The sequence below is a fragment of the Pinus tabuliformis genome, chromosome 2_2 (assembly GCF_031772625.1).
Source record: "Pinus tabuliformis cultivar Carrire ecotype Pingquan chromosome 2_2, CPIR1, whole genome shotgun sequence".
NCBI classification, from domain to species: domain Eukaryota; kingdom Viridiplantae; phylum Streptophyta; class Pinopsida; order Pinales; family Pinaceae; genus Pinus; species Pinus tabuliformis.
The window spans coordinates 232,684,963-232,712,004 of NC_142300.1; the positions used below are offsets into that span (position 1 = coordinate 232,684,963).

Consider the following 27,042-nt stretch of genomic DNA (forward strand, 5'->3'; position numbering starts at 1 on the left):
CAACCCAGCTTCAATACTGTATTTTTCCGCCCCTCCAGCAACTTAACAACTTCACACATGTAAGAGAGAGAGAAAATTTCGACTTCTAATGCTCGAAAGAGACCTCCTTCCTTTTTGTTAGCCTTCTTCCTCTTCTTCCTTGAAATTCACAATTTTTGTAGCCCAAAAGATACAAATAGAACTTGGTGAGTGAGTGCTCCAAATGAGGTCAAGTTGTTGCCTTTCTATAAGTGTTTCTGCCCCTCAGTTTAGGCCAACTTGGTGGAGGAGGCCTAGAAGACCTAATTTACATGAAAATAAATTTCTTTCTTGACAAATAAATCCCAAGGGTTCTTTACATTATGACATGGACAAGGACACTTGACATAAACCCTAGAAGCCTGCAATGGAGGCTTTGACCTCTAAACAAATGACCCAAGCATGAAACCCATCCTTTAATAAGTCAAATTCTTTAATAATAAAATTTCTTTTTCTTTCTTTTGATAAACACATTACATCATGACTCAAGTATAATTATGAAGACCGACACTAATTACATTCTTCAACAAAAGCCAAGGCCTAACCATTGAATGGCTAGGCATATATGTAAATGTATTTATAAGGACCATGTCATAGGTCCAAGGCTGACTAAGGGAAGGCACGTAGGAGGCTATGAATCCACCAAAGGGGAAAGGTAAAGAGGTCTGATGGCTTGACTCAAGTCACATGACCTTGCCATATCTTATCTTCTATTTGACTATCCTACTTCCTCATTATTTTTAATATTAGGGAAACTAGACTAAAGCTTAGTAACTAAAGGCAAAATATAAATATGAAAAACGTAGTAAACTCCTACACTTAAGTGGCTACCTCCTATCTTGAAGCAATCAAATCTTACTTTCATGGAATTAATAAAACAATGGGGAGAGGCTCTTCTCTCACACACCATTCATTCTTGCCAAGGAGGAAATTCAAATGGGAAGAGAGGAGCTTCAGAAATACACACTTTTTTGAAGAGAAAAGAAGGGTTTCTATGAATAAAACCAACCCAACTTTTATGTGAATCATGGAGATATGGAAAAGGGATTGTAGTGTGACAATAGGGACCAACATTAAGTAGGAATACAGCCACTTCCATCCCTGTATATTGCTAAATATTTTGGGTTGTCCAAAAATCAAATTCTATTGACCAAAAAGCAAAATTTTGCTAGACATAAAATCTGAAAGTACACAGTGATTTAGGCTCTTACGACACATATTGAACAGCACACAGCGTAAGAGTATTCCTGAGGTGCTAAAGAGAAAAGAAGGGAGTGTCTTCCAGTGCTATATGGGGTAGTAGAGTGAATGCCAAAGCTGGCCTGACTAAAAGATTGATTAAAGAACTCAGAAGTGGCTTTCTTGGTCGATCTTGAAAGCTTTTGGTAAGGGAAAGAGTGACTTGAGAATCTTAAACTTGTCTCTTTGGTCCTGGTGATATCATGGCCCAGCAAAGGGGTGGCATCCATAGAGGATTGCCTATGGTTTGGAGGAAAATTGCTCACGCCAAGTCAGTTGCCTTAGAATTCAAGTTACAAAAAAAATAAGTTATTTATCTTCTTCTCCCATATAATGGAATAATCATTTTATATTGATGAATATATTTATGAGAATTTCTATGAAATTCCTGTAGGTATCGATGAGTAAATCGGTTGCTCGAAATCAATTACTTTGCAAAATGTGTTTGGAAATGCATTGGAAAAGCATGTACACTAAGTGTTTGTCAAAAGGATTGTGTTGCAGAATTGTTCCTCTATTCAATTAAGTTGATAATTTATTAATTTGGAAATTATGGTCTCCAGGAATCATTGTTTGACTTGCTCAGAAATCTCCTTTTGAAAACTGGAATTCTAGGACCCTCTTCTTGTCTGTGTATATCAACTTGCTTTGAAGACTTAAAGTATTTTAAGAATGTATTCTTGTCATGTACTCCCTCAAACAATTTAGAAGATTCCATGATGTATAATCCTTTCCTGACTAGCCCTCATATAGTGGTTTACCTTGGAAGGCCTCCTACAACCTTTAAAATCCGAAATTCTGAGTTTTTGAGCAATTCCGAAAGATGCACACTACTTTTGTGAAGAACAGTAGCAAGCTGCTTGATGGTTGTCTATAGGAAACCTGCGAACACATTACAGGCTTGCTTGTTTCCTTCACAGGATGCCTAAGCATGTCCTATAGTCGACTTTCTAGCCTCATTTTGATGAATTTGAAGATTTTAAGGGTGGGATTGATAACCTAAGGGGGTAATAACCCATGTTGCCAGAAACGGGATGACAGAAATCGTTCTTGGAAAAAAACGCGCTAGAAATGGGACGGCACGAGAAACGCCATTTTCTATGCCCATTCTAGGTTAGGATGGTTCAATGCTAAACATAATGAATTCTTTGGAATACAAAATATGAATTCTTTGCAATACATAATCTATAACTCGGTCTATAAGATGTCTAAATAGGTATTAATGCACCCTGGAAGTCGCTGAATTCCGCATTTTTAGGGGTCGCATGGATCTCGAAGGATCTTTAGCACAACCCGCGTGGTTAATAAAGGCACTTTATACATCTAAGCCTTTTATCTAATTCTTCAACTAGCCATCACTATTTCGGAGGTGCAAAAGCACCCCCCAGATGTGTTGTTCACCTTGTATTTTTCATTTCCAGTAACTTATTGGGCAACATTGTAAGTTCTATGAGTGAAGCTTCTTCTCTTGCCAAAGCATTGTGAGACAAATTAAATATTTTCAAATCGCTTATTATTTGGACATTGAGAACCATCGAGAATGTTATTGCCGGAACAATGGAATATTTCCATATAGTTTATTATTTGGATCATGTTAAAAGTGGTTAATATTACGTTGAAATGATCTAATTTTAAATTTTATTTAATATTGTATAAGTGGTTAATGTTCTATTGAGATTGTATAATCTAACTGTAATGTTCCAAACTTAAATAAACATTGATATGCAAAGCAAAAACGATTTACAACACAAATTTTAAACAATCAGCAAATGCTCATAAAAACTCCAAAAGTAATAACTAGTTGAGCCATTTTATTAATCAATGGAGCAAATACAATAGTATGGAGGAATGAATCTGGGCTTGCCTCAATGGCAAGCGTGACAGAACCCAGGTGATAATACAATGAACTCAAACGCTGGAAATGATTACTCCTCTAATGCTCTACGCTGCCTAGAAAACTACACTGCTCGCTAAAAAGGGACTGCAAGAAACTCCACCTCTGATACTCAGAAAATGCTGCAAATTTAACCTCAAGATCCTTGACCAAAAGTTCAAAACCCACAAAAACCCATAAATGGTTTGGCCTATCTCCGTGCCAATGTCGAACCCACAAAATGGTGCGAATTCCCCAACCAGTGTTACTTGGGAGCGGGAGCAAAAGCGGGGAGCGGGAGCGAGCATTTTCAGAAGCTCCCGGTTTGGGAGCGAATCCCGAAGCGTTTTTTATATAATATATATATTTTTTATATTTTGATACATATATGTCAACAAAAACATGTAGAATAATGAATTAGATATAAAAAAACATAGATTGAACCATATAACAACAATCATACAGAAGTTATAATCTTCATCAACCACGTCCACAAGTTAGTAACATAGTAACATACAACATATTGAGTCTCATGATTCATCAATCTTAAAGTTTCAAGCTTTCAAAATTCAATATATAACATTTATCATCATTGATCACCAAAGTTGTACTTGTAAGCTAAGTGTAACTACTACCACAAATAATATCTAACATGAAATGAAATGTTATAAAATGAAATGAAATGAAACAACTTTCAACTTTCATGAAGCATCATATTCATAATTCATTACTAATGAGTTATAATTGCCAACTTCAAACTTAAATTGTCATATATTGTTTAAAAAAATATCATAATAAATATGAAAGAGTCAATAGTTATATAAGCTACTAGAAACTAGAAAAGAGAAGTAAATCTATTATCTATTTCTTATGCTTGGGCCTCTTGCCACCACGAGAAATGTCTAATTTTTTAGTCTTGTTGGAAAATCAGGATCTTTGTCATTAATATCGCCCTCTAAGCATTAATATCCAAAGGTATCTTTGTCATTACCTCTGTATCTGTATAGGGATCTTTGTCATTAATATCACCCTCTAAGCATTAACATAATATAGAAAAAGCATAGCATGTCAAGTCAAGATTTTGTTTGAGTGATGCGTACATTTTTAGGAGGGTCATGATAGTAGAGTTCGACAACCAATGTCACTAACATCAAGGTACATAGAGGGATTGGTGCTCTTGATTAAATACGAGTTCCATACCCTAATACATGACAAAATTCAATGGAAACATTGCAATCCCCCAATCCTGAAATCCTAAAAAACTAATAAGTTTGCTGGATTTTAAATGAAATCTAAAATTCTACTTTCTCCATATGAAATTCAATGAGGCCGGAACCACTCTCAAACATCCCGAGTCATTTCATGGTAACGTTAAAAATTTAAGTAAAAGGATGAAAATGAAGATTAAGGAGAATGTCACTTCCTTAATCTTCATTTTCATCCTTTTACTTTAAGAATTTAACATTACCATGAATAGCATATCAATACTAGGGCCTAGACTTGATCATTAAGCTGCCCCACTCAAAAATTATTTGTTTCTTTCAAAAAAAATTGCATTTCAAACATTACTACAAAAAAAAATTGCAAAAAAGGCAACACGCTCCCGAAAAGGCAGGGAGCGAAAAAAAATTTAGGGAGCGCGCTCCCAAGTCGCTCCCGCCCAGAGTGTGGATTAGGAGCGAGATCGGGGGGAGCGCTCCGTCGCAACACTATCCCCAACTAACTAGTAATTCACCCTATTATAAGAATTAGGATTTCAGGCCCGAATAGCATCCGGAAAATTCTGAAACTTTAACCACGGACTCCTCTCAAAAAACCCAGAAAAACCCACGAAGGAATTTGGCTGGTTTAGACTTCTGAAATTTGACCCCCTTGGAGCCTAGCTTCAGCTACAACTGCAAAACTCAGCATGTTGGAATCTGCCTATAAATCCTCCCGGAAATGGACCCAAAGTGCTGGGTTGACCTCTGCTATCAATCCCCTGACTTCCCGGATGGGCTTCTAGCCTATGGCACCTGCTCCTTAGCTCCACGAAATTGCTAGACTGGCCCTCTGTGTTGTCCCCAAGCCCAGTAATTCAAACTGCTGGGATGTTGGCTCTGTTGGCTCCAAAACTCACAAGAAAGGTTGGCCCTTTGTTGCTCTCCCAATCCTCTAACTCTCCCAGCAAATGCTTGATCACTGATAGCTCCAAACTCCCCTGCGTATTCTCCAACTAGCCAGAAATACGCACTCCCTGTTGTGGCTGAATGGTAGTGCTGTAACACACTCCCGGAAATCCTAAAATACTTACGGAACTGCCTCTCTAGGGCGGGCACGGATGACCCCCCGAAGTAGAGGTTGAATCTCCCACTTGAGAGATTCGTGGCTGAACAACTAGTTGACTCACCTAAATAGCAGAGCGAACAGTCAAGTAATTTGATTGCAAGGTGTAAGAATGAATCCAAATGAGAGTTCCCTCCTCCTTTTATCTTTGTGGGTCTTCCTTGCCTCATGTGGGCCCCCCCATCCAGTACTTCGAATTCCCTCCAAGCCATTCGAATGGCCTAGTTCGAATTCCCACGTGGGTGGCCCCCACCTTCCCCTAGCAACCAAATTAAGTCGACTTTCCTCCTAAGTCCCAAAGTCGAAAATGTTGGATTCTTTCCCTTAGCCAAAATTGTGCAAAAATGTGTGGAAACACCCTGTTACAAATGTGTTTGAGAAGGGACATGACAAAGATTGTGTATTCTAATTAGGTTTTAGATGTTATTTACAAAGAGTTTGTTCTAATTTGTAGTTTTATATAAAATTGAGTGTGATCACTCTTTAGGCTGAACTTTACTTTATTTGAAGAGCTGCAATTTATTTTCTTCATATTTTTATTGTTTCTTTCTCTCTCCTCGTCCCTTGAATGCGGAACCTCCAAACTTTGTTTCTCATCCCGCTGTCGTTTCTCGTTTCGTTCTCGTTTCTCGTTTCTGGTAACATAGGTAATAACTATAGTGAAAGATAAATAACATTTAAAAATGATCATAATGATGTCCAATGATTGATTTGAATGGGTTTAACCTCTCTTTCTTACTTGCAATGGCCTACATGAAGAAAGGTGTTGGTCATTTCCCCATCCCCCTGGCAACTTGCGTTTGTTGTGCAAGAAGGTTTTGGTATCTAGTGCAAATGACCTTAAAGATTGATGTGAGGTGTTTACCTCTGTCATGTGATGGTTCCTATCATGTTTTAACCTCAAGCCTAGTGGTGCTTACCCTGTAATGGTTTTATGGTATTTTATATAATTATGCATATCTGATGATAATTCAAGAAGCATGTTGAGTAATGAACTAATCTATTGGGTTTATGAGCACCTTGTTGAAGATTGATTCTTAGTTCAATGCATATGGTATGAAATGCACGAATTTGAAGACATTAAACCTTAAACCCTAGGATTTTCATCCTTTAAAGTGAACAAGCCCTTCTTATATGAGATTCTATGGATTGAGATTGTAAAATAGATTATTATATATATGGTCATTTGCTTATGCCATCTATACTTGATTGTCATCATCTTAGAAATGTGTTATGTGGCACATTATGAATTACTACTTTCTAATTGAATGGGGAGATCTTAAAACTAAATTTGTGTTGACTAAAGAGATTTTGTCTAGATATTGCATATAAAGTTGAAATAATGTCTAATTTTGCCATTACATTCATAAAGGGATATTTTTGAAAATGGTTTGCATTGTACATAAATTTTACATTCCATTGTCATCATTGATTTATTAGATCAGACAACCCTACTTTTGATGTTGGTAATGAAGATATGTTACGCATAATATTTTAATGACCTAGTATCCCCATGGAGGACTGAAGGTACTACAAAAATCAATATTTTTCTAAAAGCACTCAAGCCATACGACTTACATGGTTTGCTCCCAACCCCCAATACAATTATGGAGCACGCTTTAACTCCAACAACTCCTACACTTGTCTACCACCTTTTGTCCCATACTTATAGTTTTCATTTTGCACTCCAACTATGTTGCCAAACTATCATTCCTCTTCAACATTTTTGGCATTCCAAGTGAACATCTCCTGTGTTGACCATTGCTTTTGTAAACATTTAATGTAATTGTGACTCCAGCATGGGGTAACTGTTGTTGGCAAAAACTCAATTTAGTAGTTGGGATTTCATTAATCAAAATTTAATTAAATTGAACTCGTTAGAGAAAGGGACAACCTACGATTTGAGTCTGAGGAAAGTCGCTTGTTTCGCTTGCATACCCTAAAAATTTGTACCCATAGCCAGTTGAATTTAATGTTGGAACCTTTAGCAGCTGGGAAAAGCCACTTTTCTGGCTGAAATAATGAGATGTGATTGGGGTCGATCTAGAGTTGGTAGGCTCTGTTGACGGTTATGTTATGAAAAGATAGATTGGATTGGGCGGTGTCCATCCTCATTCTCCCCTCTCACAGACTGAAGAGACAAAACTTGGAAGTGAATGCACTGTAGAGGCTAGGCAATGCCCTCTCGGCCGTGCCAAGGGACGCAAAAGGCAGCCCATATATACGCACCTCATAAGTGAATTGGGGGTTCTGCTATATCTAGGAATTTCATGTTGGAGATTTTGGATCCACAGAGGTGGATGCTTTGAGAGATTTCTACTTGTGTTAAAACCATTGACCTTCCATTCGTTTAAGCTTGTGTTACCAGCATGGAGAACAAACACTGAATTCAATTACTAGGTACTTGTTATTGGTTGTCAAACCACTTTATGCTTGTCCATTGGCTATGAAGCCACTAAATGCTTGTTGAAAATTTAGCAAACAAGGTCTTTGGGCTTTTGCCTTAGCTAATGAAGACCTCAAAGTGTCCTTCATCCGTTGAAAAGTGTAACTAGGCTCGGTCTTCATATGTACTCTTGATTCTTGTATATTGTAAAATGGAAAAGAAAATTATTATTATTATTTTTGTAGCATGGGTTTCATGCTCAAGGTCATTTTATTTTAGGTCAAAGCACCCATTGAGTGCTTCTAGGTTTTTATTATTGAGTCAAGAAGTCAAAGAGTCATTATCATATGTAAAAGACCCCATTGGGCATTTTGTAACAAGTCAAGAAAATTATTTTTGAGTCAAAGTATCAAAAATACCCCTCCAAGACCAAGTAGACCTGGCAGCTAAGAAGTCGGCCTAATTAGGGAATGTCAACCTATATATAAGAGAGCATTCGACCTACTATGGACTCACTCACTCATTCACTCATCAACCAACCAAAGAAGACGAAGAAGAAGGCAAGCGAAGGAAGAAGGAAAAAGGAAGTCGAAAGTTTTGGTTTTTTCTCTCTCTATCTCTCTCACACATCCGAAGATAAGGCTAGGGTTTTGGCAGCGACAAGATCGAAGTCCTCAAGTTGCAAAAAGAAGGTCAAAATTGGTGGAAGAAAGGTCTATTTGGTCACCTATTAGCCCTAGAAGAGGAAGCAGCCCAAGCGAAGGAGCAAGGAAGCCTTGGAAGCCCTGATTTCTCTCACACATGTAGAAGCAGCAACTGTTGCAGGGGCTGAAAATTTCAGACCTGCAGTAGAGGCCAAAATTCTGAAGCTGGGGGTCGAAGTTGTGCTGCTGGAAGAGATTTGACTTAGTTTGACTTGGATAGAAGAAGCACATCATCAAGAAGGTTTGACTTGGTCTTGGAAGGGTATTGGTCTTGATCTAGAGGTCTTGGAATTCGTCATTTGAAGAATCTATAGGAAGATAAGAGATTTGTGGGTTTTCCTCTCAAGAGGAGAGGTTGTGTCCTTGTGTACTATTGATCTTCATGTTTTTGGTAGTTGTTTCATAATAAGAACAACATAATAATAAAAGAAGAAGCTAATAATCAAAAAAGTAAAAGAACATCACAAGCAATTATCAAGTATAAGAGAAATCACTTATCAGAGCTAAGGTTGACAAAGGGCATGATGAAGATCATTACATCCTTGAAGAAGTTATGGAAGAACTTTTGATGAACGTGATATTTATCTGGTTAATTTTGATAAAAGTAAAATAATAAAAATGATATATTAAAATATTGTCTACATTGCATTATTTTATTAATTTCTTAATTTTTTCTTAGGTGGTTATTTTTGAGTTGAAATTTCCTCTAATGCACTACATTGTATTTCCTAGTGGCTATAATATTTTTGCTTATTGTGAAAATATTATAGGGAAAGTTTTGTTAATAGTCCCTTTATCCAGAGCATAACGCTGAAAACAAATTCCATGGTACTATTCATGTTCGACATTAGTTAGCTGCCATAGATGAATTGAGTTAAGCCTTTGTTCCTATGGAGTAGTGGGGCTACCTTGGGGATAACCTACTACTAAGAGATTATGAGCAACATGGCCTATGTCTACGTGGAATGTTTGAGGTCTATGGCTAGTTGGTGCTTCTATTAAAGGATGTTTACTTATTTTTATGTTTGCATGTTTTCCACATTGATGATTTGTGTAATTTCATGTGTTCATATGAGAAATAATTTAAATATGTCAATACACATTTATATTTCTTGCATGCAATAATATTGGATCATAGATTGCTTTAGAAATGCATAGTAGATGGTTTTTTTTTAACATGAATGGGTAGATTTTATATTAAATCTATGCCCACACACAACAAATACATGGGAAATTTACAACATGTTCATCATTTTGCATGTCCATAGAACAAAGGACAACTCATAGAATATTAACACGATGCTAGACTATATCAGTTTGAAAAATGTTCTTGAAATTGTAAACACCACAATAACTACCCAGTACAAAGCAGAATTTATATGGTAACATACTTTAGAGCCATTTGAATTCCTCTCTTGTAGCCCCCCAGATAGCTCGATGTGCCATTTTCTCCACCACCTGAGCCAACCATGTGGTCCCTCGTCCATCTGTTATGAAAGTATGTTTGAAGGTGGGCCTCCCAGCCCCAAAAGTATGGCTTTTCATTGGTATAGTTGAGTCATTTTTCTTACTTGTCATGGGCACTTTTGGGCATGGATTGGTGGGGGGATTTCGCAGAAAGAGTGGGCTAGGTCTGTATTCTAATCTCCACTGTTTGATCTCGTGGTTACCCTTGTATCCTAGTCCCGTGGGATCTCCTTTACTAGACATTAGCTTTAGGGATGGCACTACATGGGAAATCCCAAATTTGGTTACGTGGTCTCACTTCCCAATATCACCTACATCACTTCCCTTTCACTCATTTTAGCCCATTCATCTCTTTTCCCATTCGGGTCCATATGTGTCCACTGGGTCCACATAGGGTTAACCTCCCCATCGCCTTGTCCACACCTTGGGTCAGGCCTAGAACAATGCCCCAGAGGTTGAGAGGTTAATGCAACTAAAAAGAAAACAAAAAGCATCAATTGGCCACTCTCAACAAGAAATGTACCACAAAATGCAAAAGATGGTCAGGACACACAAATTTAGCACACGGGCAAAAGCCAAACATGAGCTCTACCCCTTGTCCATGGCCATCACCCTGGTTCCTATGGGCCCTAGATGAGCCCTTCCATCATTAAGGAACTCATGATTATCCCAACTCCTGTGGGCGATGAATTGCCCCACCTTAAGGGGGTATCCATTGCTACTTATTACACATCATGCTCTCATCCCCTAGAGCCCTGAGCAGTTGTGAAGCAAAAACAATTAAAAACAAAAGGAATGTGAAGAAGGGCGGAAAACAAAGGCCGAGGTAACTCATGTACCACGATTTGCTCCCTCCTACACCTCATATATCCAGGTGTGGGCTTCCCTCATTATAGCTACCCTTGCACCATGACATGTGATCTGGATGTTTCCCTTGATCCCCATTATGTTCCATTATTATATCATTTGCCACCTACCACTTGAGGAATGTACCATGGACATGTCACCCCCTTTAGAGGTTGAAAGTTGAAACCACCTAATAGGGCCCTTGGTTAACCCCCCTATTGAGCTTGGAGACACTTGTGCATGCCAAAGCCCACTATGGAAGGGCATGCCACCATGAAGTGCCACAATGGTTCTGTGACTTGTAAGCTCTATTGCTTGTTTATTCTAATGACTTCTTGTATTGGAGGGAAAGCGGACATGTTGGGTCTTATGCAGGATTGCAGGTGGTTCTTCATTTGGGGCTTGGTCTCCCTATAGGGGTCCTAGCCCTCTAGAGCGCCACATTGGCACTTGTAGAGTGAGCGTTGAGAGCCATGGGCCTCCACCATAGCAGATATTACTTCATGGATCCCTAACAACACTCATTGATTGCTCGTGTTCCACCTTTGGGATGAGGATTATGCACTTGGTTCACCATGCCCAACTAGCCCCACAGTTGCACCATACACTTGGTAGATGTTCCAAGGTCCAGAGGATGTCTCCCGTTGCAGAGGGAGGGCTTATGTCACTCCAACCCTTACAGATGGTCTACAGGCATGTTCGATCCATTTGGAGACCCATGAGGACATCCTTGTGCCCCCACACCCACTTGGGAGCACCACAGGTTTTTGTTTGAAAACAAGGGGCCAACCCCTTGTCAACTATGCTTGGAGTCCATTTCTACATCATAGCACTCCTTAGACTTCATTAGGCCTCGTCAAAGGCCCAATAACTCACTTTGTTGATCATTCGATCCTCTTAAGAGGCTTATCTTTACATTATTGAGCTATTTGGTGGGCTTGTCACCAAAAGTATTGTTATTATGCAGATTATTTTATTTTAGGGGCTCAATTAGGCATTTAGTTAAATCGAATTCATTAGAGAGTATATAAATACAAGTGAGATGATTCATTTTCATTATCATCTCTTGGATTGGGTTCGTATCTCTTGTGATATTTTCGCTATCCCTTTTGGAGGAGGATTTTGGATGTAATGGATGAATTTTGATGTTTGGATATCTTTCTCTTTTCTTGGAGCTTCATTATTGGCATATTTTGGTGATTGGATATACTCTTTACACATGTAAGTAACATTTTCATGTCTATTCTTGTTATTTGCTTTAATACTTTGATGTTGGTGGGATTTTTGCTATACTAGATCTGAATTTTACTGCTTTTCTTATGCGAAATTGTGGAAATTTAGTTTTTTGTAGCATTACATTATCTCATGTATCACATGTGAAAGGGTGAATGGTCCTAGAGATTGTTTCTATTGAATACATCTTGATAAGTCATCAATTATTGCAAATTGAAGTATAAATTCTTCTAGCAGTTGCTCTCATGCCCTAATTTCCATGCGAAGTTGTCTAGGAGGCTCCTTGATTGGGTGTAGTTCCTCTAAATCACAAATTTCATCTTGACTCCATCTTCCCGAAGGATTAGGCATTGATCCTTCCATAGGTGATCATTTTCAAAGAGAATTCCTCTCACCTTCCCCTCTTTCCCTATGTCTAGCCTCCATAGGTTACCTAGGGCATCACTTTTGTCACGATTTAGCAATCAAAAGAACTTGATCTCTTGCCCACAATTGCATTGATGTGTCCTCAAGAATCCCTCCAAATTTCACGAGATTTCGACGATGGGATCTTGAGATATTTCAAGCCCTAGCTCGAAGATCAATTCTTGCCCTTGGTTTCCCATTGGCTAGTAACCTCATTGGGATCATAGCACTAAATCATCAAAGCAAGATTCTTTCTTTGATCCTCTTCCTTTCCCCAATTAGGTCAAGTACATCCTTGGTTGATCAACTCCATATCCTTGACCTAATTTTGGGTCCACTTGGCCCTTTGTGGTCCCGCAACTTGTTGACTCCAATTCCACAAAGATCACTTAGAAGTTAAGCATCCATAAGGCCTTTTGAGACTAGGGGCTACCTTGACAAAGCATACGCCCACACCCTATCCTCAAAGTCCCTTTTAGCCCTTCCTAAAGATCCCATCACCTTGCTTCTAAAGCAAGCAACCCATTTAGTTGAGTCTCTCTTGTGAATAGGCTTAGGAATCACTTCTTTATCTTATCATTGACCATATATTCTCATGATTCCTCATATGTCGGGACTCCTCCCATCGGTGAAAATCCATAAAGAGAGGGGAGCCTTAGCTGAGGTGACAGTGGGCTATCACTCCATTGTTGCCTTTGACCTAGCAGTTTCTCTATAAGAACCCCACCTAGGATCCCCTACTAGCTTGAGCAGTAACATTTTTGGCGTCTTTGCAAGGGAGGAAGCAGGTCCACCTCCCTAGTGAATCATTGAGGAATTGATTCATTGACGACACTTCAATATTCCTCTGGCGACTCTATTCATTGTCCAAACCCTGAGTTTTCTTGAGGGTGACAACGTTCCTCTTCTAACTAGGGTCGCTGCAAGAAGGGGAGAACGAACTAAATCCCCTGTTAGAACCGCCCTTCTCCCTGAATTTGAAAAGGTCAATGATCCTACCCCAAAGATGGCAACTGGTTCTAGCACTGACCCAAAACAAGACCAACCCAAAATGACCAAAAGTGAAAGGAATTTGGTTAGTGTCTTTGCCCCTTTGAAATTGAGTGATGACCCCAAACCTTTACCTGAGAAATACAATAATTGGTTGCCCAAGTTCAAAGGCGATGCTACCATAAGTGCCCGTGACTTTGTCGAAGAATTCTATTGGAATATGTCTCTTAGGTTGATATTTGATGAAGATAGGCTCATGATGCTTTTTGCTTTGTCTCTTGAAGGACAAGCAAGGGAATGGTACCTTAGTCTTCCCCCAGCATGCATAGATGACTCTGACCAATTTGAGGACATGTTCATGAGAAGATGGTCATGTAATGCACAAGGAACCTTCAACATTGAGAAGTTTTATCAAATAAGTAGGGGAAGGGAAGACATCTAAGAATTCATCCAAAAATTTGATAGGGTAGTTAGGGATATCCCCGACCATTTGAAGCCCCCTGATGCTAACATTCTCGACAAATTCATCAAAGTTGTGGGTGGCCACCTAACTTATGCATTAAGGGACAAGAAACCTTCAACCTTGGCTGAGGCTAAAGAGATAGAAATGGAAGTCGAGGAAAACTTACGAATCTCCAAAATGGATGCTAATGACCACCCCAAGGCTAAAGCAGAGGTCAAGAAGGAAAAATCCAAAGATCAACACGAAGAAACCCTTTTGGTACTCCTCAAGAAAATGGAAAAGCTCAGCGAAGAAATGAACTCACGAGATAGGCTCTACATGAACAAGCTCACTGCCTTGGAAAGGGCCCAAAAATCTAGCTATATCCCAAAAGGGAAGCCTTTTCCTAAAAAGCAAAATGAAGAGGACAAGCCAAGCTCATCTCAAGTCCCCAACACTTTGGCTCCAACAAATGTTGTTGAACAAGATTCATCCTCCGAAGATGAGCAAAGTAATGAGGATGACAGTGATGACGAAGAAGTAGATGAGCAAGCTAACCTTGTAGAATTTGAAGCCTTCAACATTTTGTTGGGGGTTTCATATATTCGTCCTCCCAATAATGAGGTCATTATCAAAGAAGAAAAAGAAGAGGCAATCCTTAACGTTGATGATAGTGGAAGATTCAAGGGGGTCCAATATTCACGAAAGGACAACAATAAAGACCCCACAACCTCCAAGGAACCCAACAAAGACGACTCAATTCCCAAGCAGGTCCCTCCTAAAGAACCTCTCCCTAAAGATCCCCCTAAAAAGGATCCTTCGAAGAAAGCCAATCCCAAAAAGGATCCTCAAAAGAAAGAGACCATCAAGAAAAAGGATAAGGACAAAGAGGTCGGACTTGACATTGATCTAGAGACTACTATAGGGAAAATGATTATGCCAATTCCATTAAAGGAGATTGCAAAACTTCCTTGACAACAATGGCAAATCAAGAAATCCCTGGGCTTTGAAGAGGAAGAACTACCCAAAGACTTGCAAAACATTCACCTTCCCAACTTAAACCCAGGGCATAAGCCATTCATGCTTACCTTAGCCATCAATGACCTCTTGTTACATAATTGCATGTTGGACTCAGGGGCTTCTGCAAACATCATGTCATTAAAGGTCATGAAGCAATTGGGTCCTAGCATCACTAGAAGGTATAAAAATGTGTGTGGTTTTAACTCCAAACCCGTAGAAGTAGAAGGCCTCATAAAAGATCTTAAGGTTTCCTTGGCTATGAACCTTGATATATCATTACTTATAGATGTTGTGGTCATAGATATCCCTAATGTTTGAGGGACGTTGCTATCAAGGAAGTGGGGAGCCATTGTTGGAGGTCATCTCCAGATGGACCTATCATACGCCACCATTCCGCAGTCTAATGGAACCCCCTTCATTCTTTATAGGGATTCTGCCTACCCTACTCATGTGGTCAAGCCAGGACCGATTCCATATTATAAAACACACAAGATAGAAAAGCCTTCCCCAAGAAGTCTGTATTCTCAAGCGATCAAACCACAAAGCAAACAAAAAGTGGAAGCCTAAAAGGGAATACAAGATTGGGGATGTGGTCATAGTTGATAAAAATCCAAAGCCCGTCAAGATTCATGGGAAAGTTGAGGAGGACTATTACTACATTGCCAAACTCAACGACGAACTTAGGCCACAACCGATCAAGTTAACTCATATCACCCCTTTCCTTGATAATTGACACTGTATTATATGCATGTTAGAGTAGGATGAATTGCATGCTAATTTTCTCGTTATAACTAACATCATATGACATTTCTCATGGTAGATTAGTTGCATTTAGATTAGATTTGCATATTTTTACTTTCCTGTTGATTTTTACGGCTAATACTAAGCATGGGTGATCATAAGACACCACAAAAACATGTTGCCCCATGTGCTTGGTATTTGCTATGTGCACGTAACAGGTCTGCGGTACCAAGAGATTGTTGGTGTTCTCATGACCTCCTGTCCGAGTAGCTTTGCACACCATTCCAAGAGCTCATGTCCTAGTTGGAGCCAGATGTTACCCACCACCTATGGGTAGTATCCATAGGAGAAAAAATTTCTCCTAGATGGTCCTCATACGGTAGCCAGCAGCCCCTAGATAGCTCGATGTGCCATTTTCTCTGCCACTTGAGCCAGCCATGTGGTCCCTCGCCCATCTATATGAATGTATGTTTGAAGGTGGGCCTCCCGACCCCAAAGGTATGGCTTTTCATTGGTATAGTTGAGTAATTTTTCTTACTTGTCATGGGCACTTTTGGGCATGGATTGGTGGGGGGATTTAGCGGAAAGAGTGGGTTAGGTCTGTATTCTTGTCTCCACTGCCCGATTTCATGGTTACCCTTGTATCCTAGTCCCATGGGATCTCCTTTACTGGCCATTAGCTTTAGGGATGGCACTACATGGGAAATCTCGATTTTGGTTGCATGGTCCCACTTCCCAATACCACCTACATCACTCCCCTTCCACTCATTTTAGCCCCATTCATCTCTTTTCCCATCTGGGTCCACATAGGGTTAGCCTACCCCTCCCCTCATCCACACCTTGGGTCGGGCCTGGAACGATGCCCCGAAGATTGATGCGGCTAAAAAGAAAATAAACAGCATAATTTGACCACTCTCAACAAGAAATGTACCACAAAATGCAAAAGACGAGACACACAAATTTAGCATGTGGGCAAAAGCCAAACATGAGCTATACCCCTTGTCCATGGCCATCACCCTAGTTCCTATGGGCCCTAGATGAGCCCCCTCATCATTAAGGAACCCATGATTGTTCCAACCCCTGGTGGGCGATGAATTGCCCCACCTTAAGGGGGTATCCACTGCTACATATTACACATCATGCTCTCATCCTTTGGAGCCCTAAGCAGTTATGAAGAAAAAACAATTAAAGGCAAAAGGCATGCAAAGAAGGGTGGAAAACAAAGGTGGGGGTAACTCATGTACCATGATTTGCTCTCTCCTACACCTCATATACCCAGGTGTGGGCTTCCCTCATTATAGCTACCCTTGCACCATGGCATGTGGTCTGGATGTTTCCCCTGATCCCCATTCCGTTCCATTATTATATCATTTGCCACCTACCACTTGAGGAATGTACCATGGACATGTCACCCCCTTTAGAGGTTGAAACCACCTAATAGGGCCCTTGGTTAACCCCCCTATTGAGCTTGGAGACACTTGTACATGCCAAAGCCCACTATGGAAGGGCATGCCACCATGAAGTGCCCCAATGGTTATGTGACTTGTAAGCTTTATTACTTGATTATTCTAATGACTTGTTGTATTGGAGGGCAAGGGGACGCATTGGATCTTATGCAAGATTGCAGGTGGTTCTTCATCTGGAGCTTGGTCTCCATATATGGGGTCCTAGCTCTCCAGAGGGCCACATTGGCACTTGTAGGGTGAGCGTTGAGAGCCCTGGGCCTCCACCATAGCAGATATTACTTCATGGATCCCCAGCAGCACTCATTGATTGCTCGTGTTCCACCTTTGGAATGAGGATGATGCACTTAGTTCACCATGGCCAGTCGGCCCCATAGTTGCACCATACACTTAGCAAATGTTCCAAGGTCTAGAGGATGTCTCCTGTTGCAGAGGGAGGGTTTATGTCATTACTCTAGCCCTTACAAATGGTCTACAGGCATGTTCGATCCATTTGGAGACCCATGAGGACGTCCTTGTGCCCCCACACCCACTAGGGAGCACCACAAGTTCATGTTTGGAAAACAAGGGGCCAACCCATTGTCCACTATGTTTGGAGTCCATTTCTACATCATGGCACCCCTTGGACTTCATTAGGCTTCCTCAAAGGCCCAACGACTCACTCTGTTGATCATTCGAAGCCCTTAAGAGGCTTATCTTTACATTATTGAGCTATTTGGAGTGCTTGTCACCAAAAGTATTGTTATTATGCACATTATTTTATTTTAGGGGCTCAATTAGGCCAATTTAGCTAAATCGAATTCATTAGAGAGTGTATAAATACAAGTGAGATGATTCATTTTCATCATCATCACTTGGATTGGGTTCTTATCTCTTGTGAGATTTTCGCTATCCCTTTTGGAGGAGGATTTTGGATGTAATGGATGAATTTTGATGTTTGGATATCTCTCTCTTTTCTTGGAGCTTCATTATTGGCATATTTTGGTGATTGGATATACTCTTTACACATGTAAGTAATCTTTTCATGTCTATTCTTGTTATTTTCTTTAATACATTGATGTTGTTAGGATTTTTGCTACATTAGATCTGAAATTTACTACTTATGCGAAATTGTGGAAATGTATACTTTTGTAGCGTTGCACCATCCCCTATATCACATGTGAAAAGGTGAATGTTCCTAGAGATTGTTTCTATTGAACACATCTTGATAAGTCATCAATTATTGCAAATTGAAGTATAAATTCTTCTAGCAACTACTCTCATGCCCTAATTTCCTTGTGAAGTTGTCTAGGAGGTTCCTTGATTGGGTGTAGTTCCTCTAAATCAGAAAATTTCATCTTGACTCCATCTTCCCCAAAGTATTAGGCATTGTTCCTTCCATAAGTGATCATTTTCAAAGAGAATTCCTCTCACCTTCCCCTCTTTTCCTAGGCCTAGCCTCCATAGGTCACCTAGGGCATCAATTTTCTCACGATTTAGCCATCAAAAGAATTCGATCTCTTGCCCACAACTACGTTGGTGTGTCCTCAAGTAGTCCTCTAAATTTCACAAGATTTCGATGGTGGGATCTTGAGATATTTCAAGCCCCAACTCGAAGATCAATTCTCGCCCTTGGTTTCCCATTGGCTAGTAACCTCATTGGGATCATAGCACTAAATCATCAAAGCAAGATTCTTTCTTTGATCTTCTTCCTTTTCCCAATTAGGTCAAGTATATCCTTGGTTGATCAACTACATATCCTTGACCTAATTTTGGGTCCACTTAACCCTTTGTGGTCCCGCAACTTGTTGACTCCAAATCCACAAAGATCACTTAAAAGTCAAGCATCCATAAGGCCTTTTGAGACTAGAGGCTACCTTGACAAAGCATACTCCCACACCCTATCCTCAAAGGCCCTTCGTAGAGAGCCTGTCACCTTGCTTCTAAAGCAAGCAACCCATTTAGTTGAGTCTCTCTTGTGAATAGGCCTAGGAATCACTTTTTTATCTTATCATTGACCATATATTCTCATGATTCCTCATATACCGGGACTCCTCCCATCAATGAAAGTCTGTAAAAAGCAAGGAGCCTTAGCTGAGGTGACAGTGGGCTATCGCTCCATTGTTGCCCTCGACCTAATAGTTGCTCTATAGGAACCCCTCTTAGGATCCCCTACTAGTTTGAGTGGTAACAGGATGGAACATCCATCAAATGGATGTCAAAACAACATTTCTAAATGGTACCATTGATAAAGAAGTGTATATCGAACAACCCTTGGGATTTGAAGTAAAAGATAGAGAAACTCATGTTTGCATATTGAAGAAGGCACTTCATGGCCTCAAGCAAGCTCCAAGGGCCCAGTATGCTAAGATGGACACGTATCTACAAAGAATGGGCTTGTCAAAGAGTTATGTTGATCCAAACCTATATATCAAAGTACTGAAGGATGAACCAGTCATCATTCTTCTATATGTGGATGATCTTTTCATAATAGGTGTGGAAGGTCGTATTCAAGAATTCAAGAGCCAATTAGCAACAGAATTCGATATGAAGGATCTAGTGATGATGCAGTATTACTTGGGGTTGGAAGTTTGGCAAGAACCTAGTGAAATATATCTAGGTCAAGGAAAGTATGTGATTAAGATGTTGCAAAGGTTTGGCATGATGGACTGCAAACCTATGACAACTCCCATGGTCACAAATTTGAAGAGATTGAGAAGTTTTGATTCAAGCCCTGTGGATCCTACAAGTTATAAATAATTGGTTGGCTCTCTGATGTAGATTGTGAACACGCGTTCAGATATTTGTTTTGTAGTAAATATTCTCAGTCAATTTCAGATGGAGCCGAAACATGACCATTGGATAGCAGCCAAGCATATATTGAGATATCTAAGAGGAACAATACATTATTGCCTGAAGTATAATAGAAAGAATGATATCCAATTGATAGGATATACAGACTCTGATTAGGGAGGCAGTGAGACAGATGGAAGAAGCACTACTGGAAGATGTTTTAGCTTGGGATCCTCTATGATCTCATGGATGAGTAGAAAGCAAGGAAAAATTGCTTTGAGTAGTACTAAAGTTGAATACACTGCAGCATGTGAAGTTAGTAAAGAAGTTGTCTAGTTGAGGAAGTTGCTATCCGATTTGTTTGAAGGACCGATGGACCCTACCGTTATATATTGTGACAAGACTAGTTGCGTCAGGTTGTCTGAAGACCCTGTATTCCATGGAAAGACGAAGCATATAAACAACAAGTATCATTGCATACGAACATTGGTGCAAGATGGGGTGTCGCAGCTATAGTATATCTCCACTGATGAAAAGGTAGCTGATATTTTGACAAAATCGCTTCCTAATAAGAAGATTGCGTATTTGAGAGACAAACTTGGATTGGTTGATATCTCCTCCCTAGTTGAGAGGGAGAGATAGACACATCGTTCTTGTCTTCACTTTGTGAAGAAATAATGGAGGATTGGGTAAGAATCTGGTTTCCAATACTCTTTGAGGATGAGATAGGGCATCCAATAGGTAAGAGTAGTTGAAGAGGAGATTTCTTGAGAATGTGTTAATCCCAGACAGGAATGGTCCTAGAAGGACATACCTTGTGAACATCCGGATTGGGTATGTGCCTTAAGAGACAATGATGATGGTGTCTGTAAGTCATTGTATCCCCAACATTGTGCTCTATTCTGTGGAAAGATAGAGTTGTTAGTCAAGACCTTACTATATGGCAATGTTGGTTGGTATTATGAGATGCAATGAGATAAGCTAAAATAATAGCTTATGAGATGGCTTATCAATCTGACTCGTCTTATGAAATCTCTTTAGTATGAGAATGTCTATGTACCCTTATGTATACCTCCCTAGTTAAGAGGGAGTGTGTTGAAAAGTGTAACTAGGTTTGGTCTTCATATGTACTCTTGATTCTTGTATATTGTAAAATGAAAAAGAAAATTATTATTATTATTTTTGTAGCATGGGTTTCATGCTCAAGGTCATTTTATTTTAGGTCAAAGCACCCATTGAGTGCTTCTAGGTTTTTATTATTGAGTCAAGAAGTCAAAGAGTCATTGTCATATGTAAAAGACCCCATTGGGTATTTTGTAACAAGTAAAGAAAATTAGTTTCAAGTCAAAGTATAAAAAATACCCCTCCAAGGCCAAGTCGGCTTGGCAGTTAAGAAGTCGGCCTAATTAGGGCATGTCGTCCTCCTTGGACGCCTGTATATAAGAGAGCATTCGACCTACTATGGACTCACTCACTCATTCACTCATCAACCAAGCGAAGAAGATGAAGAAGAAGGTAAGCGAAGGAAGAAGGAAAAAGGAAGTCGAAATTTTGGGTTATTTCTCTCTCTATCTCTCTCACACGTGCGAAGATAAGGCTAGGGTTTTGCAACTACAAGATCGAAGTTCTCAAGTTGCAGAAAGAAGGTCTAAATTGGTGAAGAAAGGTCTATTTGGTCACCTACTAGCCATAGAAGAGGAAGCAGCCCGAGCAAAGGAGCAAGGAAGCCTTGGAAACCCTAATTTCTCTCACATATGTGGAAGCAGCAACTGTTGTAGGGGCCGAAAATTTCAGACCTATAGTAGAGGCCGAAATTTTGAAGTTGGGGGTCAAAGTTGTGCCACTGGAAGAGATTTGACTTAGTTTGACTTGGATAGAAGAAGCACATCATCAGGTAGGTCTGACTTGGGCTTCGAAGGGCATTGGTCTTGGTCTATAGGTCTTAGAATTCGTCATTTGAAGAATCTATAAGAAGAGAAGAGATTTGTGGGTTTTCCTCTCAAGAGGAGAGGTTTTGGCCCTGGCTAGTTGCCTACATATTGTGTCCTTGTGTACTATTGATCTTCGTGTTTTTGGTAGTTGCTTGATGATAAGAACAACATAATAATAAAAGAAGAAGTTAACAATCAAAAAAGTAAAAGAGCATCACAAGCAGTTATCAAATATAAGAGAAATCACTTCCTTAGTAGCCCTCTTGATTTCTCAACACTATCAATATGAGTGCAAGCTCATGAGTTAGACTTCAGTTAGGATGAGTTATTTCCAGTTTACTGGAATAGTCATTAAGTTAGCATGCATATAGTTGGAGCTTCAGTTAAGTGGAGACTTCATCAGTTTGACTACACAATGAGGTGGTAGTTACGAGTTTAGTTCAGGACGAGTTGGGACTTCAGTCTTTGATTGAAGGAAGGACGAGTTATAACTCCAGTGATGATTCGAGAGCGAACTAGTTTGACTCAGTTAACTAGTCAATCACAAGTTACAACTCAAGTTCTAAATTTGTAACTTGCCTAATTTAGCATGGATCGAATCTATAAAGAGGAGTATGAAGGCACAAGGAATACATAAGTTTTGTTCAAAAGGATTGTGGGACAAGACGGCTCACGAGTTTGTGAGAGGAGCCTTGATGTGGAGAGTGTGGGAATTTTGTCCTAAGAAATAGGAGGAAAAAGAGCTCTAGGAAATAGGAGAATGATTGTGCACAAAGCTTGTGTCCTAAGTAATAGGAAGTCACAAGTGCGCAAGATCAAGGAGAAGAGAGCAGGGTTTGTAGAGCAAGTCAAGGAGGCAACAGAGGATCAATTGTGTGCAGGAATAGAGATCAAGTAGTGATCAAGCATTAGAGAAATTTTGAAGTCAAAAATGGGCCTCAAAACAAAAATGTACAAAAAAATCAACTTTATAAGAACCAATAGGTATCAATATGCTGATGTCAACCATGGGGGATGATTCACCATTTTTGGAGTAAAAAGGTAAAAAGATAAAAAAAAATAAAAAATAAAAACTATTTTTCAACTCATATTTTCAACTTATCTCCCTACGATTTTACTCAAATTTTGGGCGGGAGCACTTGTTGGATGCGGAATTTAATTTTGCATCCAACGAGTACGGATGTTGCATACTTTCGATGGATCCTACTACACGAAATATGTGAAATACATGAAACTATGTGATTGTAATCACGGTTTTTCATGTATTTCACATTTTTCGTGTAGTAGGGTCCATCGAAAGTATGCAACATGGGTACTCCTTGGATGAAAAACTAAATTTTGCATCCAATGATTGCTCCCGGTCGAAATTTGAGTAAAATCATACGGAGATAAGTTGAAAAAATAGTTTTTTCTTTTTTCCCTCCAAAACTTGATGAGGTAATCTGATCTTATTTTATTATTTCCACTATTATTTTATAATATTCCTTAGGAGGCCCATTTTAGACCTCAAAATTTCTCTAATGGCAGCCAAGATCAATTGTATCCACTGAGATTTGAGAGAGAAGCAAAACGCTTTCTCAAAGATACATATTGCTTTGTAATAGATCCAAGTGCTCAAGAACAATCAATAAAATAGCCACATCAAGCAAGCAAGTTTTACCTGTTGGGTTTCCCGAGAAGATAAGTGTGTCAATTTGTGCATGTGTTTTTATCTCTGTTTTTATTCCGCTGCATATGAATTGTTAAGAAACTTTGTATCTTAGTGAAAGTAAACTAAGTTTCAGTTTTCGGTTTTCATCTAAGTAGTTGCAGAGTTTCATCGAAAAATACAGTGCTTACATGTTCATTGTTAAGCCACGTGAACCACTAGGTGATTGTTGTTGGTTGTGAAACCACTAGTGCTTGCCACTCTGTTGTTAAACCACCTACAAAAGTGAAATCAATCCTCTGAAGCTAAGTAACACATTCCTTTGAAATTTGAGTGAAGCCCTACGTTTTGAAGCTCCAGAGAACTTGACCAATCCATTAGTGTGAATTTACCCCTGTGAAAGCAGTTCCTCAAGCTTTGGATCTAGCTCAGGGATGGTCAACTACAAGAGAGATTGCAGTGTACTTAGCCTATGGTTGGGTGGACAGTGGAAAGTAGAAGTCCCTCCTTCAGTTACTAGTTAAATCCACTCAGATAAGTATAATTACGTATGTAAATTTGATTTATGGATTGTGGTATTCCATGTTGTGCTTTAACTAAAGCGTAATCCTGTATGTTCATGAGTAACTACCTAAAACTCACTATCATGCTAAAGACTGACCAGTTGTCTTATGTGCCCATGAATATAGATTGTATGTTTGAACCATGTAGTTCATTGTCATATGCATAATTGTAAGATATCTTAAACATTATAAATGATTGCCTGAATTTATTGTTATATTTAAAAATGACAAGTTACCTTACAGATTTATGGCTTTGTTGAATGCTTGGATTATGACGATTTCCACCACACTTATGAATTACAACTATCTTGTCTGTTTCTAGTTGATATAAGTTCTAGGATGTACTGGTTAACGCTATGATGAAAGTAATGAACTATGTATTCAGCCTCTCTTTCCCTTTACCTAACAATCAATTTATAAATCATAACTCAGCCTACTCAAGTGGATTGTGGGACGCCTAATAGTTTGGTTGTAGCCTTCCTTTTGAGCAATCATTTCACTTGTGAGTTTTATGTTTAGACCAATTATTAATTCACATCTCCTTCGATAAGTTTAAATGGCTTGTCAGCCTAATGCTTGTGGACCCCGTAAGTTGACATGGCAATGCCACTTGGACTAGGTGAAGGCCACTTGGGTGCCACGTGGCCGCTTGGTGATGACTTGGCCTCCTTTAATAGGCCAAAATTTCTAACAAGCATAACTTTTGATCCAAAACTCGGATTGAGGAGAAATTTATATCGCCAAAAAGCTCTCACTGAGTTGGGTACGTTGGTGATATCAGATTTTAATTCCGCAAACTTTGAAAAATAAGCATTTTTTGTAACCCCATCTTCACTACAGACTATGGAGGTTGGATGAAGTTATTAAGTAACACCTTCCACAGCCCTAGAAAGTACAAGGAAGTGGGAAAGAGTGTAGTAACACAGGGAATTTGTGGGATTAGTTCCTCCTACCTTCTCCTTTTTTGGCCGAAGCAGCCTACTATTAAAGTAGAAGTTGGGGAAATAGGCTCCATGTAACCATAGCCTAAGCTTCTAGTAACCTGCTCCTACTACTCCTTTTTTGGCCCAGCAGCCTACTGTTAAAGTAGAAGATGGGGAAATAGACTCCATGGAACCATAACCTAAGCTTCTAGTAACTAATGCGTTAAGGTACTGATTTGAATGTTTTTCTTTTCTTTTTTTTACTAGTGGAACTCATGGGTTGATGTTGTACTCATTAAGCACTCATGTGGACACTTGGTTTGAAAGATTAGTATGGTTACTTACAAAATTTCAATCATTGTGCTGTATCCACTTACCCACCGGAATCCCACATAGCATTAATCTCTAAAAGTGCAGTTTATATCGTTCAAATCACCACTTCAACCATTTGGCTAGACTCGGAGATGCCATAATAATCTAAGGTTGCAGTTTGCATATGCAGAGATTGTAGATTGTATCAACTACAGTGTCATGACCAGATGGATCAATTCCTATCAAAAAGACCCGTAGAATGAGAGGCAAGGCAATATGATGGCCATTTATCCCACTTCCTTCCCCACTTACAATTTTGTTAGGATGAGAAGATGGGAAAGCCTGTGACTTCACCTCTGCCTGGCCTGAAGAGAGACAGCAGCTAAACCAGGTTCTATGTTCCATCATGTGCAAATGTCAATAGCACCAAATATTACTCATTAATTTAAATTAAACCTTACACAAATACACAAAACATGGATCGTAAATTGTACCATGTTTTCTTCTTCTTTGTTGCTGTCTCTGTGAATTTCGAGAACGAACAAAACGGTTGAATTCGCCCTCAACAAATGAATTATGTTTCGCCACAGCATAGTTGCTTGAGCTTAAATTCTGTTTCACCACACCGACAAAAAAAAAAACTCACTGAATAATATCTAATATCGTTTTTCATAAATTCCACATGTACACTCAATTATGCTATGAATCCACTCCGACCCACAAGAAACACACTTAATTCATTGAAAGAAAAATAAAATGGCAAATTCAGGGGCATGTAGGTACAAAAACCTCAAACATCATCCACCGCTTAGGAAAAAAAGAAGGCTGTGAAGAAACGGATCCATGGGGATGGGAATGAAAATTGCTAGAAGCTGTAATTACAGGTACCACCTGCGCATGGCTCCCGGTGGCCTGCATACTTTCTTCTATCCAAAACAACCAATTGAATCTGGTTAAACGGGACCACTAGACCAGAATTTTAAACCTCTGTCTCTGATTATTATTTGGGAGCAAAATGAAACCTCCCGTGCTCAGCTCTGAATATGAACCCTGTCATAGGTTCCCATTTCATAGCCAAAATAATTAATATTTAATATATGATATGAGATGAAATTCCTTTTCAAACAATCTTTGGTGGTTCCTAACGTAATCCAAAAATGCAGAGATACCCTTTGGGCCGTATATTTGTGGAGATCTAATTTAAAAAATAAAAATAAAAAACATATTTTATTTGTAGTGTCATTTTGATTTAGTTGACATCAATAAAATATTTATTTTCGTTAGGTTCCACTTTGACAAATTCTGAGGTATATTTTTTATTATGATGTTTTGAGGTATATTTTTTATTATGATGTTTTGCGGTTGGTGGTAGATGTTGTCATAAAGGCTTTATGATAAATTATTTAAATTAAAAGGTAAACATTACTTAAATTAAAAACTTTGATAATTTGGAAATTGATCGGGTGTTCAAGTGTTATTTTCAACATTATTTCATATATTACAATGGTGAAGGAGCACAATTATAATTATTAAAGGGAGTTGTTTTTAGTGGGATTTTTTGGATTTTTCTATGTCAGAATCGAGTAGAAAAATTTGAGGTTAATTTTTTATTTGTGTTATTTAAATTGGTTTTTTGACTATATATGGATTCAACACCCTGAAAAGTCCTTAGGACACTTCTTTGAGGTTAATTTTTTATTTGTGTTATTTAAATTGGTTTTTTGACTATATATGGATTCAA

General features: G+C 39.1%; 1 protein-coding gene across 1 annotated transcript in view; it reads right to left on the reverse strand.

The window, feature by feature from the left end:
• The window catches only part of LOC149192167 (nifU-like protein 2, chloroplastic), a 169,811-nt gene extending 143,375 nt beyond the window's left edge, over positions 1-26,436 (reverse strand). Inside the window, exons 1-2 of the mRNA XM_089404493.1 lie at positions 26,091-26,436; positions 25,796-25,913 (exon numbers count right to left, since the gene is read on the reverse strand). Coding sequence (XP_089260619.1) covers positions 25,796-25,913; positions 26,091-26,219 — 247 coding nt within the window. The 5' untranslated portion in view covers positions 26,220-26,436. The remainder of the gene's footprint in view (positions 1-25,795; positions 25,914-26,090) is intronic.
• Positions 26,437-27,042: the final 606 nt, after the last annotated feature.